The sequence below is a fragment of the Callionymus lyra genome, chromosome 6 (assembly GCF_982586985.1).
Source record: "Callionymus lyra chromosome 6, fCalLyr1.hap1.1, whole genome shotgun sequence".
Classification (NCBI taxonomy): domain Eukaryota; kingdom Metazoa; phylum Chordata; class Actinopteri; order Syngnathiformes; family Callionymidae; genus Callionymus; species Callionymus lyra.
Window position 1 is genome coordinate 2,130,542 of NC_141823.1, and position 18,258 is coordinate 2,148,799.

An 18,258-nucleotide genomic window follows, 5' to 3' on the forward strand; every position below is an offset into this window, starting at 1 on the left:
AGGAAACTATCCTTGTCTTTCAGGACTTAAAGCTCATCTGCTGTTTTCACGGAGTGATGCAGTGACTTAGCGAGCAGGTTATAAGTTGACTCTGAGTTATTATCAAACCAGTCCTGGTCGTTCTTTGAATCCAAATGATTGGGCTGATGCTTCCTGAAGAGCTGCAGTAACCAAGGACCATTGTTATGGCACTGTCTCGACTTAGGAGGAGTTCTAGCTCCACTAGTTTCTCAGGCAGGGAGCAACGAAACTCATTCCTAGTCGCGGCATCTTTCAAGGCGGGCACAATTTAAGATCCTCCTACTGGGTCCGCGTTTCTTCATGGGGGTGGCGCACTTTCATGAGATCGTAATTGTCGTAATCATGCAATGATCTGTCCAGCATTCTGCACCTCTCATGGCCCGGGTTTGGAGAACGTCCGTGATGTCACAGCGCCTCACAATGATGTCATCAATCACGTGCCAGTGTTTGGAACGTGGCTTCATCCATGATGTTTTGTATTTGCTCTATTGCTGGAAGACGGTGTTAGTTATGGTTGTGCTCGGAGCAGAGGGAGCCTCATGTTGTTGAGTTGGCCTGACCAATCCCATGCCTGCCAAGCACCACCTTCCAAATACCACTAACTCGATCGTTGAATTCCCCAAGCAAGAGAATCTTTACTCTCTTTGGGATCCAATGGAGAACCCCATCCAGAACTTGTTAACAGTCTTGAGTCTCACTGTCAGATGGTAGAGTTGGAGCAAACACACTAGTGGTGTGGCATAGCAGCTCTTTTCCAGGGGGGTGTGGAGGGTCTTCAGTCTCTCACTGATGCCAACAGGTGTTTCTGTGAGTTCTGGCAGGAGTGTGTTCCTAATGGTCCACACTGTGCAGATGTTGTCCACCTTGGGGATGACCTTTCCAGTAGAAAGTGTAGCCCATGCCCTCCTCTGTTAGAGACCCTCATCAAGGAACCTGGTTTTGATCAGGGCGGCAATGTCGATGTTATAGCGGCTCAACTCAGACGCAACCAGGGCAGTCCTTCTATGAGGTCGTTCAGACTTGCCAAACGAGTCAAAGAGGGTTCTTATGTTCCATGAAGCCAGGTTGAGGTTGAAATACTAGTTTCTTCTGTTTCTTTTGTTTCGACCACAGAAGTGGGCTGACAGACACGCACACACGCACATACACACTTTAAAACACACCCACACACACAACTTTAGCTACACCAAACCACTGATGTAGTCCAGCTGAGGAACCACAATGCATCTGGGTTAGGAGAGTAACACTGTGACCTCCCTCAGGACACTACGACGCCCTGCAGCCCAGCACTGCCTTCCAGTTCTCCGAGGACCCGTCGGTGGGTCAGATCGCTCTGGCGTTCCTCCAGGCCTCCTTCGCCTACAGCGGCTGGAACTTCCTCAACTACGTCACGGAGGAGGTGGTGGAGCCGCGCAAGTACGACACCATCACGAGTCGACTTCTCCATCCATCCTGACACCCCACACTTTGTCTCAGGAACCTCCCGCGAGCCATCTACATCTCCATCCCTCTGGTGACCCTGGTCTACACCATGACCAACATCGCCTACTTCTCCTCCATGACTCCTGAGGAGCTGCTGGCCTCCAACGCCGTGGCCGTGGTGAGTCTCTGGCGTGAGCTTGGGTCTGATTAGAAGCTTCATCAGGATCATGTTCCTGGTTCACTGAAGAGTGATGAAGAGGAGAGTGCAGGCAGGTGGAAGGAACATAAGATTCCTACAAATCTGAGACCTTGGTGTCAATAAAGTTTTGAGACTTTCAAAACAACTTAAGCTTTTTATGAACGAATGTATTATTATTTAGTATTGTTCAAACAATTCATATAAACATGAATACTACAGGGTTAAATGTTCCTCAATACCTTCACTGTGGTTCATAGTATTATTTTAGGGTCGTGACCTTTGACACCAGTTTATTAGTTCCAACAACTCGTGTGTTTCCAGACGTTTGGTCAGAAGCTGCTCGGGATGTTCTCCTGGATCATGCCCATCTCTGTGGCCTTGTCCACCTTCGGAGGCATCAACGGATACTTGTTCACCTCCTCCAGGTAACACACACATATATATATATATACACACACCTCCTCCAGGTAACACACACACACACACATATATATATATATATATATATATATATATATATATATATATACACACACCTCCTCCAGGTAACACACACACATATATATATATACACACACCTCCTCCAGGTAACACACACATATATATATATATACACACACCTCCTCCAGGTAACACACACACACATATATATATATATATATATATATATATATATATATATATATATATATATATATATATATATATATATATATACACACACACCTCCTCCAGGTAAAACACACATACATATATATATACACAAACCTCCTCCAGGTAACACACACATATATATATATATATATACACACCTCCTCCAAGTAAAACACACACATATATATATATATATATACACACACCTCCTCCAGGTAACACACACACACACACACACATATATATATATATACTGTATACTATACATACTGTATATACTGTATACACATATGTGTACACATATATATATATATTTACAAACACATGAACTCACTGTGTGCGTCAGGCTGTGCTTCTCGGGGGCCAGAGAGGGTCACCTGCCTCACCTTCTGGCCATGATCCACCTGAAGAACTGCACCCCCATCCCCGCCCTGCTGGTCTGCGTGAGTAACTGCGACCACAGATGCATGTTGTGTGTCTGCGGCTCCTGACGTGTGTGTCGCTGCAGTGTGTGGCCACCATCGTCATCCTGTGCATCGGAGACACACACAACCTCATCAACTACGTGTCGTTCATCAACTACCTGTCGTACGGCGTCACCATCGCCGGCCTGCTGTACCTGCGGCGGCAGAGGCCGCACCTGCTGCGACCCATCAAGGTCAGAGGTCACGAGCTCAGGGGCCTCGGGCACACCGGGGCTCCCACACGGAGAAACATAAGTAAAAAGAATTAAAGGTTGATTTAAAATAAGATTCCGTTTTAATTTATATTAATAATATGTGTATTATTATATGTGTGTATTATGTGTAATATATCATGATGTCATGTTCATTTCTCTGTGTGTGTTTAATGAAACATCTTTTAAACATTTAATGATTTTAAAGACCATTTAAATTGACGTTTTTATATTTTATACCAATAACAAAAATACAATATAAAAAAGAAACGAGTTAAAACACGATATCATCAAATAATAAAGCTTTTCATTTTATTGTCAATCATTTGTAATGACGTTCAGTTAATTAAACATTTTTGTAAAAAGAAAAAAGAGAAAAACAAATCAAACAAACATCTGAGACTTAAATTCATGAAATTATCAAAATGTTTACTGAGTTTCATTGTTTCACTGTGACGTCACTGCAGTAAAGTCAAGTAGAAAAACAGGAACGTTAAAGACGGACGTGTGCCTCCCTCTAGTGGTCAAAGTGTGAACGACAAGTCAAGTTTAAAAGTTCATGTTGGGTCGATTTTCTTCTTCATAGCAGTTAAACTTTTTCTGTATTCGATAGATTTTCTACTTTAGTTTCACTGCAGTTGAAACATGAAAACTGAACAGACAAGAACAATCAAACCCACGATGATTCAACACTTTGAAACATTTACAACAGTTTGTCGACGAAGAACTTAAACTAGAACTAAACTCATGTTTATTCATGAAGGTTTAACTCAAACAACAACTAGTTTTATTAACTCGAGTCACTTTCAGACTCACTTTCTAACACAACTCACTCCCTCTCAGTGAACTCAGTGAACGGTGTGATGACGCGTCCGTCCTCCTGCAGGTGAACTTGTTGGTGCCCTTCAGCTACATGCTGTTCTGGGTCGTCCTCCTGGGCTTCAGCCTGTACTCCGAACCCGTGGTCTGCGGGCTGGGGATGGTCATCGTGTTGACCGGCGTGCCCGTCTTCTTCCTGGGCGTCTGGTGGAAGAACAAGCCGCGCTGGATTCATCAGATGATGGGTGAGTCTCCCTTGGTCTCTGAAGCTAACACGGCTAACAAGCTAACAAGCTGTGTCTGTTAGCCTTGTGATGCTATGCTAGCTAACACTCTATGTAGCGTCAGTCAATTAGCTTAGCCTGGTTGTGTTAGCAGCACAGGTGTGTCACGGTCGTCTATCTTGTTTTTTCTTCAAACTACATTGTTTATATTTGTAAATAGTTTTACACAAAGTATTTTGAAAAGTAATATTTTCTCCACATGAATTTTTGGAAGCAACATTGATTCACACACACCTACCTACACACACACCTACCTACACACACACCTACCTTCACACACACACACATCTATCTACAAACAAACATATCTACACACACACCTACCTTTACACACATCTACCTACACACACACACACATCTATCTACAAACAAACATATCTACACACACACCTACCTTCACACACACACACACATCTATCTACAAACAAACATATCTACACACACACCTACCTTTACACACATCTACCTACACACACACACACACATCTACCTACACACACACACACATCTACCGTCACACACACACACATCTACCTTCACACACACACATCTACCTTCACACACACACACACACACACATCTACCTTCACACACACACACATCTACCTTCACACACACATACATCTACCTTCACACACACATACATCTACCTTCACACACACACACATCTACCTTCACACACACACACACACATCCACCTACCTTCACACACATCTACCTTCACACACACACACATCTACCTTCACACACACACACATCTACCTTCACACACACACACACACACACACATCCACCTACCTTCACACACACACACACACATCCACCTACCTTCACATACATCTACCTACACACACACATACATCTACCTTCACACACACACACATCTACCTTCACACACACACACACACATCCACCTACCTTCACACACATCTACCTTCACACACACACACATCTACCTTCACACACACATACATCTACCTTCACACACACACACATCTACCTTCACACACACACACACACATCCACCTACCTTCACACACATCTACCTTCACACACACACACATCTACCTTCACACACACACACATCTACCTTCACACACACACACACACACACACATCCACCTACCTTCACACACACACACACACATCCACCTACCTTCACATACATCTACCTACACACACACATACATCTACCTTCACACACACACACATCTACCTTCACACACACACACACACATCCACCTACCTTCACATACATCTACCTTCACACACACACACATCTACCTTCACACACACACACATCTACCTTCACACACACACACATCTACCTTCACACACACATACATCTACCTTCACACACACATACATCTACCTTCACACATACATACATCTACCTTCACACACACATACATCTACCTTCACACACACATACATCTACCTTCACACACACATACATCTACCTTCACACACACATACATCTACCTTCACACACACACACATCTACCTTCACACACACATACATCTACCTTCACACACACACACATCTACCTTCACACACACATACACACACCCACCTACCTTCACACACACACACACACATCCACCTACCTTCACATACATCTACCTTCACACACACATACATCTACCTTCACACACACACACATCTACCTTCACACACACACACATCTACCTTCACACACACACACATCTACCTTCACACACACATACATCTACCTTCACACACACATACATCTACCTTCACACATACATACATCTACCTTCACACACACATACATCTACCTTCACACACACATACATCTACCTTCACACACACATACATCTACCTTCACACATACATACATCTACCTTCACACACACACACATCTACCTTCACACACACATACATCTACCTTCACACACACACACATCTACCTTCACACACACATACACACACCCACCTACCTTCACACACACACACACACATCCACCTACCTTCACACACACACACACACACACACCTACCTTCACATACATCTACCTTCACACACACATACATCTACCTTCACACACACACACATCTACCTTCACACATACATACATCTACCTTCACACACACATACATCTACCTTCACACACACATACATCTACCTTCACACACACATACATCTACCTTCACACACACATACATCTACCTTCACACACACATACATCTACCTTCACACACACATACATCTACCTTCACACATACATACATCTACCTTCACACACACATACATCTACCTTCACACACACATACATCTACCTTCACACACACACACATCTACCTTCACACACACACACATCTACCTTCACACATACATACATCTACCTTCACACACACATACATCTACCTTCACACACACATACATCTACCTTCACACACACACACATCTACCTTCACACACACATACATCTACCTTCACACACACACACATCTACCTTCACACACACATACATCTACCTTCACACATACATACATCTACCTTCACACACACATACATCTACCTTCACACACACATACATCTACCTTCACACACACATACATCTACCTTCACACACACACACATCTACCTTCACACACACATACATCTACCTTCACACACACACACATCTACCTTCACACACACATACACACACCCACCTACCTTCACACACACACACACACATCCACCTACCTTCACATACATCTACCTTCACACATACATACATCTACCTTCACACACACACACATCTACCTTCACACACACATACATCTACCTTCACACACACACACACACACACACACACACACACACATCTAGAAGGTAAAACAAAGAGAAACTACCAGTAATTTCTAACAATAATTTTGTGATGAAAACGGAGCAGAAAAACATTTCTATAAATAGTTTCTAAAAACCTGTAAACACAGCATTTCTCAGTTAGCATGACCATGTATGGAATGATGCTTGACTTCCTCTCACCGATTGTTCTTCCTGTGCAGAGAAAATCACGTTGGTGGGCCAGAAGACGCTCTACGTGATGTTCCCTCAGAGCGACCCCTCGGAGACGGAACCGCTCGCTTCCAAAGCTATGGACTGAACCAGCAACTTCTGAACTTCCTTTTTTTTATTTCTACACTCGTACACATGGTCGGCTCGGGCCGGAGCCGACGTGTCGGACCGTCGTCGCCAAGACGGTTCTAACACCGAGGCGGTTCTAACGTGCCTTAAGAGATGTTCGTAACGTTACTATGCAAGTCTGACCACATGGACCAGAAGACTGTGGACCGGGACCACCTCGAGCTGAACTCTACCTGAGCCGAACCCGCGTTCAAGTCTCTCCCGCCTCGTCCCGGTTCTTCTCGTGTCGGAACCTTCGGTACCACTGCAGTAACTGTTTACAAGCGTAGGTAACATATCGAGGACTAATAAGCTACGATGCTAAAAGCTAGCGCACACTTTAACTTCTCTCTTTTCAAGTTTGTTTTATGGATCAAGATTCTGCTGGATTTTATATTCATTATTAAAAAGATATTAAAAATGTCTTAAACCAGGACTGTGGCGTGAAGATTAATTAATAAACTTACAATTAAATGTTGCTGTGAAGAGATGCTAAAAAAGTTAGCGTGCTAAAACTGCTCATTTGCTAACGTAGTTATTGCTAATCCAAGTTAAACAGCTTGTTACTGTGACACTAAGACAGTTAAAAAGCTAACAAGTGAAGGGACTGTGAACAAACATTAAGTTAAAAAGTTATCTCTGTTAGCCTTGTGATGCTATGCTAGGTCTAAGAAAGAAGAAGATTGATAAACTATTAACTATCCATTGAGCTGCTGCTCTTAAGATGAAATGGCTAAGAGCTAGAAAACTGATCGTTTCTCTGAAGCTAACACGGCTAAAATGCTAAGTGAAGTGACAGTGCACATTAACAAAAGTATGAATTTTGAGTCAAATACTAAAGATTAATTTGATTTCTGTGAGCCAATCGATCTTTATTTATTTAACAGTAAATGCTACAAAGTATTTTAAACGATGTGTTGCTGCTCTTATCAGTGTTGCTCTGAAGCTAACATGGCTAAGATGCTAACAACACTCATAACACATAACGAATCATAACATTCCGATATATGTTTGGGCTTTGAAATGCTACGCTAGCTATAATGAAACACAACATCAGCTCAGTTGAACAATAAGTCAATCGGTAAGAAGCTAAAGCAGCTAATAAACAGAAGTAACTAAACTGAAACAAAAGTTCAATATTAACATCTCAACGTAACCAAGATGATCTTTTAGCCTGCAATGCTAGGCTAGCTAACATCGTTACACAAGAGTTAAAGCTCAACAACTGAGGCAACAATGTGCTCAACAATCAGGATCACAGTAGTGACTGCACTCGATCCAGTTTTGGTCTCTGCAGAGCGACGCCAGGTGACGGTCCTCGAGTGAGACGCCATCTTGAACACCAGGTGGCGCTAATAAGTTTCCTCGCAACATATTTGGATTACCAGCCTTACTGAGGCTAAACTGGTCACTGGTCACATAAAGTCTCTTATCTCTGAATAAACCGCACAATTTATGGAACTCTTGCCTCCTTCTTCAGTCTGGTTCTGTGAAGGACTCTGGAGCATCTGAGAAGTACGTGAGGGCAGTCGGAGCGAGGGTGGGATTGAAGGGAGTCTCCATTGACGGTGATGTTGTTTGCTGATGATATAGTGATTTGAGTGGTGGGACAGAAGGAGAATGGAGATGGAGGAAGACGACATATAGTGGACGAATCAAGTGATGAACGAATTAAGAGCCTGTTGCCATGGCAACACTGAAATAAAGTGTACGACGGCAACCAGAAGTAAGATGGTGGATTTATTGTCTGACGGTTCAGAAAATGACCAAATAAGCATCAAGTTTTTAAACGAAGAAATAGATATTCGTCCTCACAGTTCGTAGCAACAGAGCAATGACTCACTCACCAGCTCATGGCTCAACTCTGTGATTCAAACTGTCAGTGAACAGGTTTATGACGAGCTACAGTGTGAAGCGTCAACATTCGAGTCCGCTCAGAGTCACTGGCGACTGAGCGGCAACATTTCATGGTCTTCCACCAAAACTGATTCAAACTCGTTAGCATAGCCTGAAAGCTAAGTCATGGTCAGTGGGGCTAAATGATTGTGGGTATTCAATGAGCCAAACACCTTAGTGTCGACAGAACTAACATGAACCGATCATTGTTTTAACGAGTGATCCTGTTGGTTCGGTCCATCGTTGGACCCAGAAGGCGTCAAGTCGTCCAGGGCTTCAGTAGTTCGTAGCTCACACAAAACAGAAGATGCTACATCAGTGACAAAAGGCAGACACAAGTCAAATCTCAACGTCCCTGAACTTCAACACCTGAGAGTGGTCAAGTGTGCGGTCGCCATCATGAGGGTCGAGCTGAAGAAGACTTCCTTCTCCGAGGTCAGCAGATGACAAGCGTTATAATCTGACAAACAGTAGTCTCTTCACAGAGCAGTAGCAACGTTTACATGGACATCATTCACACAATCCAGACACACATTTGAGATCCATGACTTCACCTTTGTTTGAGTCGAGATCAAGGTGCCAGGGGAGCACCCTCAGAAGCTCCTGCAAAGTTCCTGCCAACACCTCAGAGCTTTACTATTCACGTCGTCTGGCATAGAATTGAGCACATTTGAAAGAATCAAGGATCTAATGGACCAGAGACGTCTAAGTCTTTTGGTTTTCATTTTGATACTTTCATTCTCTCACTTTTGTAGACCTGAGAGACAGTGCAAGACGGTGCAGACACACCTTGATGGCACATTTATGAGTCCTCAGTACTTCCTAAACCATTTGTCCCTTAAACCTGAAAACTCTTGTGGTGGTACAGAGTACCAGGCAGGATAAGTGACTCTGCGACATGGGTGCATTCAGAACTCAGGTTTAGTGGTTGAATTTTTTGGACCTTCTTAACAGCAATTATAACTTTAAGGTGGGCATGATGGAACCCAAAGACAAGTAGAACATTCTTTCAGGTAGCCACGGTTGCAGGTTTTTTTTGGCGTGGAACTCCTGTGCTTTTGTAAAGAGGCGACTCTGGGGAGGCTTTTTGTTTTTTAAACGACTGAAACAGCTGCACAGAATTATTCTTTTTCTGTCAACATTCAAAAAAGGGGCTGTGGTGACTACAGGTGTTTTCAAGGTGCTTAGTCATGGATTACAGGTACCCATGTATACGTCCCCATCGGATTGCGATATAGAGATCAAACAACAGTTTTAAGGCATTCATACATCATGGAACAAGAACAAATGGGTAAAAAAAAAGGGACGGACGAGACGTCTCTAATGGCACATAAGACATGTAGCAGCAATGAACGACAGCAACATTAGGGGCGATGACATCAGTGTCATAGGGAAGCGGCGGGTGACAGCATTGCAGTTGTGAAGGAAACATATCAGGCATAGACGTGTCATTTCACTGGCTCCATCGTCCAACCAGCAGCAAAGTTTGAGAAGGAAAAGAAAGTTCAAAAACATCCCAGAGATGAAAGCGAGAAAACACCATTCCTGTTTTTCAGTCAACGCTTCCCTAAAACCCAAAGTAGAGTCACCCTCACATTAGGGTCATCGTATCCCACTCTGTCCTGGTTCTGCTCCCTGTTTTGTTCCTTTATTCCAGCCTCCCAATACTGTTGGTGAAGAGGAACCATCAACCCGAGGATGAGCACCATGAACAGGTAGATCTGGGCGTCTCTGGTGTTGATTCTGGTCTTAACAAGAGGCCAAGAACAGCAGATTGCTGTATCACAGTTCAGACTAGACAATGGCACCAGACTCCCTGAACTGTCCAACTTCCAACAGTCAGCCTCAAAAGCCCAGACTCCGTCAGTCTGGAAGAAATTCTGTTGCGACTGGGTTGCAGTTTTGGCTGGACAAAGCTCGCTGGTGACCCTTGCACAGGTCAACATCAAACCTCAAAAACAAATTGGAAGCGTTTCTTAGATCAGTCGGTGGAACACAGTTCACAGTAGTTATGGCTCCGCTGACGATGCCAAGGCTTCTTTGGCACGCTGCCACAGTTACTTGGCACTGAGGGTAATGCTAAGGACACTTAGCAGAGAAAGTACATCTCCTTTTCAGCACGTGGATGCCCCTCTCTCTGAGCCACCTCCATCCTCACCAAGACCCCGACTGTACCTGCAACGTTGCCTCTTGATGTCCCGCTCTTCTCCGATTACTTTTCCTTGATAAGGGAAGTCCACCGCAGGAGGTTTAGCATCCGTGGCTTTTGCTGCAGAACCAGACGGCTCAGATGAAGGAGTTTGTATCTGAGGGGGTGTTTGAATGGGCTGCGTGAGCGGGTCACTGGGACAAACCAGAGGGGAGACTGGAGATAAAGGTCCGAGAGGGGAGTAGCGTCTGAGAGAAACACCCTTCAGGTTCAATGCCAGCTCCAGGACCAGTTTCCGAGAAGTTCGAGGTTGGCACAAGGCTACTGATGTCTCCATGGACGAGGACGGGGTTGGGCTGTAGGGGGATGAGTCAGTCTGATCAGGACTCTGAGAATCTGATTGAGGAGACCTGCAAATAGGTGACTCGACTGGACTGTCTAATGACTGATAAGACAAAGGAGACGCAGGGCTCTCTGAAGGTTCCATAGAGGCAGTGATGGAGCAAGACATCCCTGCTCTCATGTTGTCCCCTGAAGGGGTCCATCTACCTTGGGATTCATGGCCCCCAACAGTTCTGTAGCTGTGGAGACCCAGGCTTATCTGTGTGTGTCCGGGGGGGTCCAGCAGGGTAGTTTGAACTCTGGCTCTTCCTTCACCGTGAAAAAGGCGATTCCAGAGATGACCTAGTCGACGCCGAGAGGAGGAGGGACGTCGCGAAGAGTGACGTCGGATCTGCCGACTCATTGCCAACCTTAGGTTCTGCAGCATGGAGGCCTGGACCACAAGGTATAGTTTTATCTCAGAGTGAGAGACAGACAGGAAGGTTGTTGCTGTTGAAAGTGTTTGACAATTACCTGTGTGGGGTTGTAGACTGGGAAGTCATCCACTGGTGGTATGAGACCCTGAGCGATAAGCTGACCATACGAGGGCGGAGCTTCTCGCTGTACAAACTCCGCCTCCATTCGCGTCATCTGGGTCTCGAATGCCCTGAGTAGAAGAGGAGAGTGAGTATAACGGAACCTAAAGGTGGACCTTTGGTTGACCGGCTTTTTCATACAATAGATGCCAACTTTGAACTGAAACGCCAAGAAAGACTGGGCTGTTTCTAAAAAACTCGTTTTCATCTAATAGAAAACTGTGACTCAGCATTTTAATGCTAGTCTTATCGATCTTAACTGTCATCCATCATGCTTTACTGTAATTCTCTGATACACTTTAGTAGCTGAACCAGAACATAGCATTTTCATCTTTCACTACAAGCACCAAACATGACTCTTTGGCCTTTTTCTCAGGCAGCTTTTTCTGAAGCACGTTCATTCTCTACTACAGGACCAACAGCTCACCTGTACTCTCGGCTGCGGAGCGTGTGCAGTTTGAGGGCGCAGCCGAGCGCCACGACCAGCAGGAGGCTGCAGACTAAACTTCCGATCAGTGCAGCAGTAATGACCTTCCGTGGTACGGCGTTCAGACAGTCCTTCTCGTCGCTGCCGTCCAGGCAGTCCTCCTGGCCGTCGCACCTCCACGTCTCAAAGATGCAAAGGTTGGTGCCGCAGTGGAAGTTTCCCGGCTGGCAGTTGTAGCAGTTCTTCTCATCCGAGCCGTCCGGGCACCTCTTCTGGTTGTTGCAGCGCTCGCTGGCAGGGTAGCAAACCCGAGACCCGCCCTCACAGGGGAACTCTCCATCGGGACACGAGGGACAGCCTTCCTCGTCGCGACCAGACGGGCAGTGCCAGTAGCCATCACAGCGCTGCCTTTCAGAATAGCAGCCTTGGTCGCTGCCGCATGGTCGTTCGCCTGGAAAACAGTAACCTTTGACCTGCGAGTGGGGGGAGACGGAGAGGTAATTAAATATGGAGTTTGATAGGAATTCCTAAAAATTTCAAACCCCCTTTATCACCTGGTAAGTGGCGTTGAACCCGTGTCCAGGACTGCGAGGCAGTGCCGTGTAAAGTACACTCATCTTTCCCCGACTGGATTCCAGCAGTGCCGGCCGTCGGTTGTTGTGGTAGGACAGGACCTGCAGAAGGTGTTCCGCCCTGTGTACTAGGCCGTCGTAGACCCGCAGTGAGTCCCCTGGGCCCAGCTGCATGTCCAGCTGCAGCACGATGGGTTTGGGGTCGTCAGTGTCCAGCAGCCAGGAGCACCGTAGCTCAGTCACAGTGCTACGGTTCAGTTTGAAGAAGTCCGGGGAGGCGAACGAACCAAAAAAGTTACCCAGGCGTTTCCCGCAGGTTGTGTCGGGGCAGCCGTGCTCGTCGCTGCCATCGGGACACTCCCGGGCGCCGTTGCATCGCATCGCGGGAGGAAGGCAGCGGGTGGACTGAGCTGTGGTGCAAGGAGGTGAGCCAGGGGGGCAGAGGCCAGGAGGGGACGCCGTGGGAGCAGGTGTGCAGATCCGTTCATCCGAGCCGTCGCCACACTCGTCCTGACCGTTGCACTTCCAGCCGCGTGGGAGACACTTGCCATTCCCACACAGGAACTCATCCGACTGGCAGCTGCTCTGACCGAGGTGACCTGCAATGAATGAACACATCACACCAGACCACCCAACTAATCTGGAATTCTTTGGTTCAGACCTCGGATGTAGGAGAGGCGAAACCCCTGGGCCTGACCCGAGCTGTTGGTCTGAGAATGGAAGTAGAGCCAGACGCGCCCCCTGGTGGAGATAAAGGGAGGAGGCAGCACGGCGCCGCAAAGCCGAGATTCTCCGTTCCACGTCGGCGTCAACATCAGCCAGTCGCCTGCACACGAGCCCGACTCGGCCACGTCGAAGTCCCGGAAGCTGGAGGAGAGAAGACGAGTGAGACCAGATGGTGTGTGTGTGTGTGTGTGTGTGTGTGTGTGTGTGTGTGTGTGTGTGTGTGTGTGTGTGTGTGTGTGTGTGTGTGTGTGTGTGTCTGCGGCCTGTACCAATGCTACTAGTTTCAATGTGTGACTGAATAAATAACTTTTTATATTTGTTTGTATTTGTGTTTGCGCTGCTGTGTGTTTGTAAACTGACGTGTGTGTGCACGTTCTCTCACCTGATGGTAATGACCTCTCCATGACCTCCCTGGATGTGCCAGCTGCAGTTGACCCCGGCGGGATAGTTGAGGGGCCACGAGGGACTGTAGATGACTCCTCGCCGCTCCGTGTGGACCTCCACCCGCTCGCTGCAGCCTGCTGCGACAAACAAACACACACACGTGTGTCTTCTGTTGCCACGGCGACGGAGTCCCAGTCGGTCCCGATCACAACAGGAAGTAAACCGAGCAGCGACAGGAAGTGCCTCATTGTTCTCAGACAAAGCAACGGAAGGATAAAGAGTCACAACAAACTGCCGTAACATTATGACCAGGGAGAACGATTCGGGAAAAATGTACTTTTTTATATTTTGATAACAAATCATTGTGTAGTTTGACCAACACAACATTTAAAGTTCTGTTCATGAGTTGATTTATACACAATTTACTTGAACAAAACTTCTTTGTCTAACTTTCGAACTGTAAATTAAATAACACACAACTACACAACACACCTGGAATGAATGATACAACAATAATTATGACTGTCACACAAATTAAAGTAAAACATTCTTAATGGAATATTTAAACTTTTGCACTTTTGAATAGAAGCAGCGAATAAAATAAAAAATACAAAAAGAAGATTCGTCTCTGTCCGCTTTTGTTTCTGCTGCTCAAGACAAAAAAGATGTAGCCATGAGCGCGACGATGTTGTGTAGCTACAGGAATGTTGTGTAGCTACAGGAACGTTACTCGTTGTGTCGTCACTTGTGAAGAACATGTCAAATGTAACATTTCAAACACAATTGTTTGTGATGTTGTTTTGTATTAGAAAAGATTGAAACATTTATGATCGTCTGGTCATCATTTCCATCATTTTAGCAGGAAGAAGAAGTCGATCTACGTCCACGACCACATGAAGAACTTCCTCCTTCAAGCGAATCGAACGAGAAACGTTGTCAACGTTTACAACATCCTGTCTTGGATCTTTGTGTTTGTGTGTCTATGTTTGTGTTTGTGTGTCTATGTTTGTGTTTGTGTGTCTATGTTTGTGTGTCTATGTTTGTGTTTCTATGATTGTGCGACAAAATATTCTCATTTGTGGAGGAAAAAACTGGAATTGGAAAATGGATTTCCTGGAATCAAACCATCAACCTCCTCAGCAGAGTGTGTGTGTGTGTGTGTGTGTGTGTGTGTGTGTGTGTGTGTGTGTGTGTGCAGATCAAAGCAGGGTGTTGTGATGATGAGTGGGTGAGGGGGGGGGAGGATGACGTAATGCTGATATCAGCTTCACACCAGAGCTGATCAGTCCTGCACACAGATCGATGCACATCTGTCACACACTTATGAGGCGTGTGCGTGTTTTGTAGGCGTGTACGCGTGCGTGTGAGTGCCTGTGTGCGCGTGTGTTTTTGTGTTTGCGTGTGTACGCGTGCGTGTGAGTATGTGCGCGCGTGTGTCTCTCTCTGTATCTGTGTGTGCGTGTGTTTTGAGTGTGTGTTCGCGTGTGTATTTTGTATATCTGTGAGTGTGTGTCTCTGTGTGTGCGACCGTGCGTGTCTATGAGTGTGTGTGCGTTCGTGTGCGCGCGCGTGTTTTGTATGTGTTTGTGCGTGTGTCTCTGTGTTTTGTATGTGTGTGTCTCTTTGTATGTGTTGTGTGCGCGCGTGTGTGTGTGTTTTGTGTGTGTGTGTGTGTGTGTGTGTGTGTGTCTCAACGTGATCAGATCAAACGTGTCTCATGTTCTTCTCACCTGCGAACAGCAGAACCGAGCGGAACCAGACGAGTCCGAGCAGCGGCTCCTTCATCCTGCTCATGCTCCTCTTGCTCCTCGTCCTCCTCCTCGTCCTCCTCTTCCTCCTCCTCTTCCTCCTCTTCACCTCCTGCTCCTCCGCTCCTCCGCTCGCACAGAAATCATTGTTGTTGTGTTTCTTTCTTCTCCTCCAGCGCAGACCAGCAGGTCACGCTAGCGCCGACACACACGACCGCTTCCGGTCTGTGGGTTCAAGAATAAAAGTCTGCAGGTTTTGACAAATTAAATATTATTGATATATATTTTTAAATCATTGAATTAAATCATTTGTAATTGAATTTTTGTTTAGCTTTCAATTTATGATAAAATAAAAAAAATGATTTTCAATATTACTTTTAAAAATCGATTTTAAATTCAGTTTTGTCTATTATAACAACATTAAATGTAACTACAATATAAAAAATATTGAATTTAAAACATTTATCTTGGAGTTATTTAAATTAAACCATATCTGTTGTTTTGAAAACATTAAATTATTTAATATTTATTCTTAGACAACATTTAAAAAAAGCAAAGTTTCAACATTTAAATGTTAATTCGATCATTTATTCTCTGAACTTTTAACATGATGAGAGTATTTTTGTAAAACAATATTTTGAAAGTTTTATTTTATTTCTTCATTTGCACAAGATTGTATTTTTGTATTTTCTCTGATCAAACATTGATGTGTTTTTTTATTTCTCTAAAACAAACTCATTCAACTCGACGTGTTGCATCAGGAGCAGACAGGAGGACGAGAACATGGAGCTCATCCAGGACTTTATCAAATGATGTGACAACAATCATCTGATCCTAAACACCACCAAGACCAGGGAGATGGTTGTGGATTTCCGGAGCTCCAGGGTGCACCCAGAACCAGCTCTCATCAAGGGGGGCTGTGTGGAGGTGGTGCACACCTGCACATACCTGGGAGTACAGCTGGATGACAGGCTGGACCACCAACACAGATGCTCTGTGCAGGAAAGGACAGAGTCGTTGTACTTCCTTCGAAGGCTGGCGTCCTTCAACGTCTGCAGCTGCTCCAGACCTTCTACCATCTGTGGCAGCGAGTGGCCTCCTGAGCTGCTGAACCGTTCATTTCTCTAAGGAGATGAATAAAGTATCTATCATTCTCTTCAAATGAACATTTGTTAAAGATCTAGTATTTTTCTCGCTTTTGTTTATATTTTGTACTTTTTGAGCAGTTTAAATGTAATAATGTGTGAAGAAGAAATAAAAGTTTTATCTTAATCTGTATTTAACTCTGAACGAGGAAGTTTATGTTTCTATCATTTTTCTTTCGGTAAAAACACAATAAAAACAACTTTGGTTCGTTTTTCTCTCGATTTAATTGAAGGTTCGTAGAAAGTCTCTTATTTTGAAAACGTTAGGTGTCGCACATCCGGTCACAGCGTGACTCTTTATATCGCGCTGCCGCATTCAAACACGGCTCCTCTCTTCCGCTCTTCCTTTTCTTCTTCTCTTCCTCTTCTTGTCGCCACTTCTTCTTCTCTCCTCCTTCATCCTCTCATCATAGAAAGATGTTTCTGATGAAAATCCGTTTTTTTATGTCGTTCATTGACTCGTGTCTTTCATCTTTCATCCGCGCGCTCGCTGCTGCCACCGTGTGGACGACAGGCGGAAGTGACGCATGTGTTCCGCACGTTAACATTTTCGCGGTAAAAACAAAGAAACGAGACTGAACTCGTTCTTAATAAAAAAAGAGAATAAAAAAAGAGTAAATGTGAAGCGCGACGCAGATTGATGACGCAAAAGGCACCGCTGGGATTCGAACCCAGGATCTCCTGTTTACTAGACAGGCGCTTTAACCATCTAAGCCACGGCGCCGGTGAAGCTGCAGGAAGAAAAGTGGCTTCAAGAAGCTGCGATTCTTTCTTGTAGTTTTAGAATCAACTTTACACGTTTTTTATAATTAATAATTAGTTTCAAACTAAAAGTCTTATCGTCTTGAGTTTATTTAGTGTTTTTTATAAACGTGGAAAAAGGTTTTTAAAGGATTGAACTACTACAGGTTCATTTTAATGACGTCATATCAATTATTATTTAATTATAAAAGACTTTTATAAGTTTAGTTTTGTTTTTGAATCGAAACTGACATTATTTATGAAAGAATGAAATGAATAAAAGTTAATATTTAAGCATATCTTTGTTAAAAGATTTAAAAAAATGCTTGTTTTATTTATTT

At 44.7% G+C, this 18,258-nt stretch overlaps 2 protein-coding genes and 1 non-coding gene across 4 annotated transcripts in view; 1 reads left to right on the forward strand and 2 right to left on the reverse strand.

The window, feature by feature from the left end:
• The window catches only part of slc7a10a (solute carrier family 7 member 10a), a 41,759-nt gene extending 34,111 nt beyond the window's left edge, over positions 1-7,648 (forward strand). The window contains exons 5-11 of the mRNA XM_087793024.1: positions 1,284-1,437; positions 1,498-1,621; positions 1,964-2,067; positions 2,643-2,739; positions 2,805-2,954; positions 3,859-4,036; positions 7,095-7,648. Coding sequence (XP_087649150.1) covers positions 1,284-1,437; positions 1,498-1,621; positions 1,964-2,067; positions 2,643-2,739; positions 2,805-2,954; positions 3,859-4,036; positions 7,095-7,192 — 905 coding nt within the window. The 3' untranslated portion in view covers positions 7,193-7,648. The remainder of the gene's footprint in view (positions 1-1,283; positions 1,438-1,497; positions 1,622-1,963; positions 2,068-2,642; positions 2,740-2,804; positions 2,955-3,858; positions 4,037-7,094) is intronic.
• A 1,099-nt stretch (positions 7,649-8,747) lies between these two features.
• Positions 8,748-16,161, reverse strand: lrp3 (low density lipoprotein receptor-related protein 3). 2 transcript variants are annotated; one of them, XM_087793020.1, is made up of 7 exons: positions 16,014-16,117; positions 14,282-14,417; positions 13,835-14,040; positions 13,156-13,772; positions 12,602-13,074; positions 12,113-12,245; positions 8,748-12,032 (listed from the first exon to the last, which is right to left on the reverse strand). In XM_087793020.1, exons 1-7 carry the CDS (start codon positions 16,075-16,077, stop codon positions 11,223-11,225), a joined length of 2,439 nt encoding a protein of 812 aa, XP_087649146.1. In that variant the 5' UTR covers positions 16,078-16,117; the 3' UTR covers positions 8,748-11,222. The 2 variants fall into 2 exon arrangements, with proteins under 2 accessions (XP_087649146.1, XP_087649145.1); XM_087793019.1 differs by having other exon boundaries at positions 8,749-12,032; positions 14,282-14,420; positions 16,014-16,161.
• A 1,665-nt stretch (positions 16,162-17,826) lies between these two features.
• trnat-agu (transfer RNA threonine (anticodon AGU)) lies at positions 17,827-17,900 on the reverse strand. Its single transcript has one exon. It is a non-coding gene; the product is annotated as a tRNA-Thr (tRNA).
• Between the last annotated feature and the right edge of the window lie 358 nt (positions 17,901-18,258).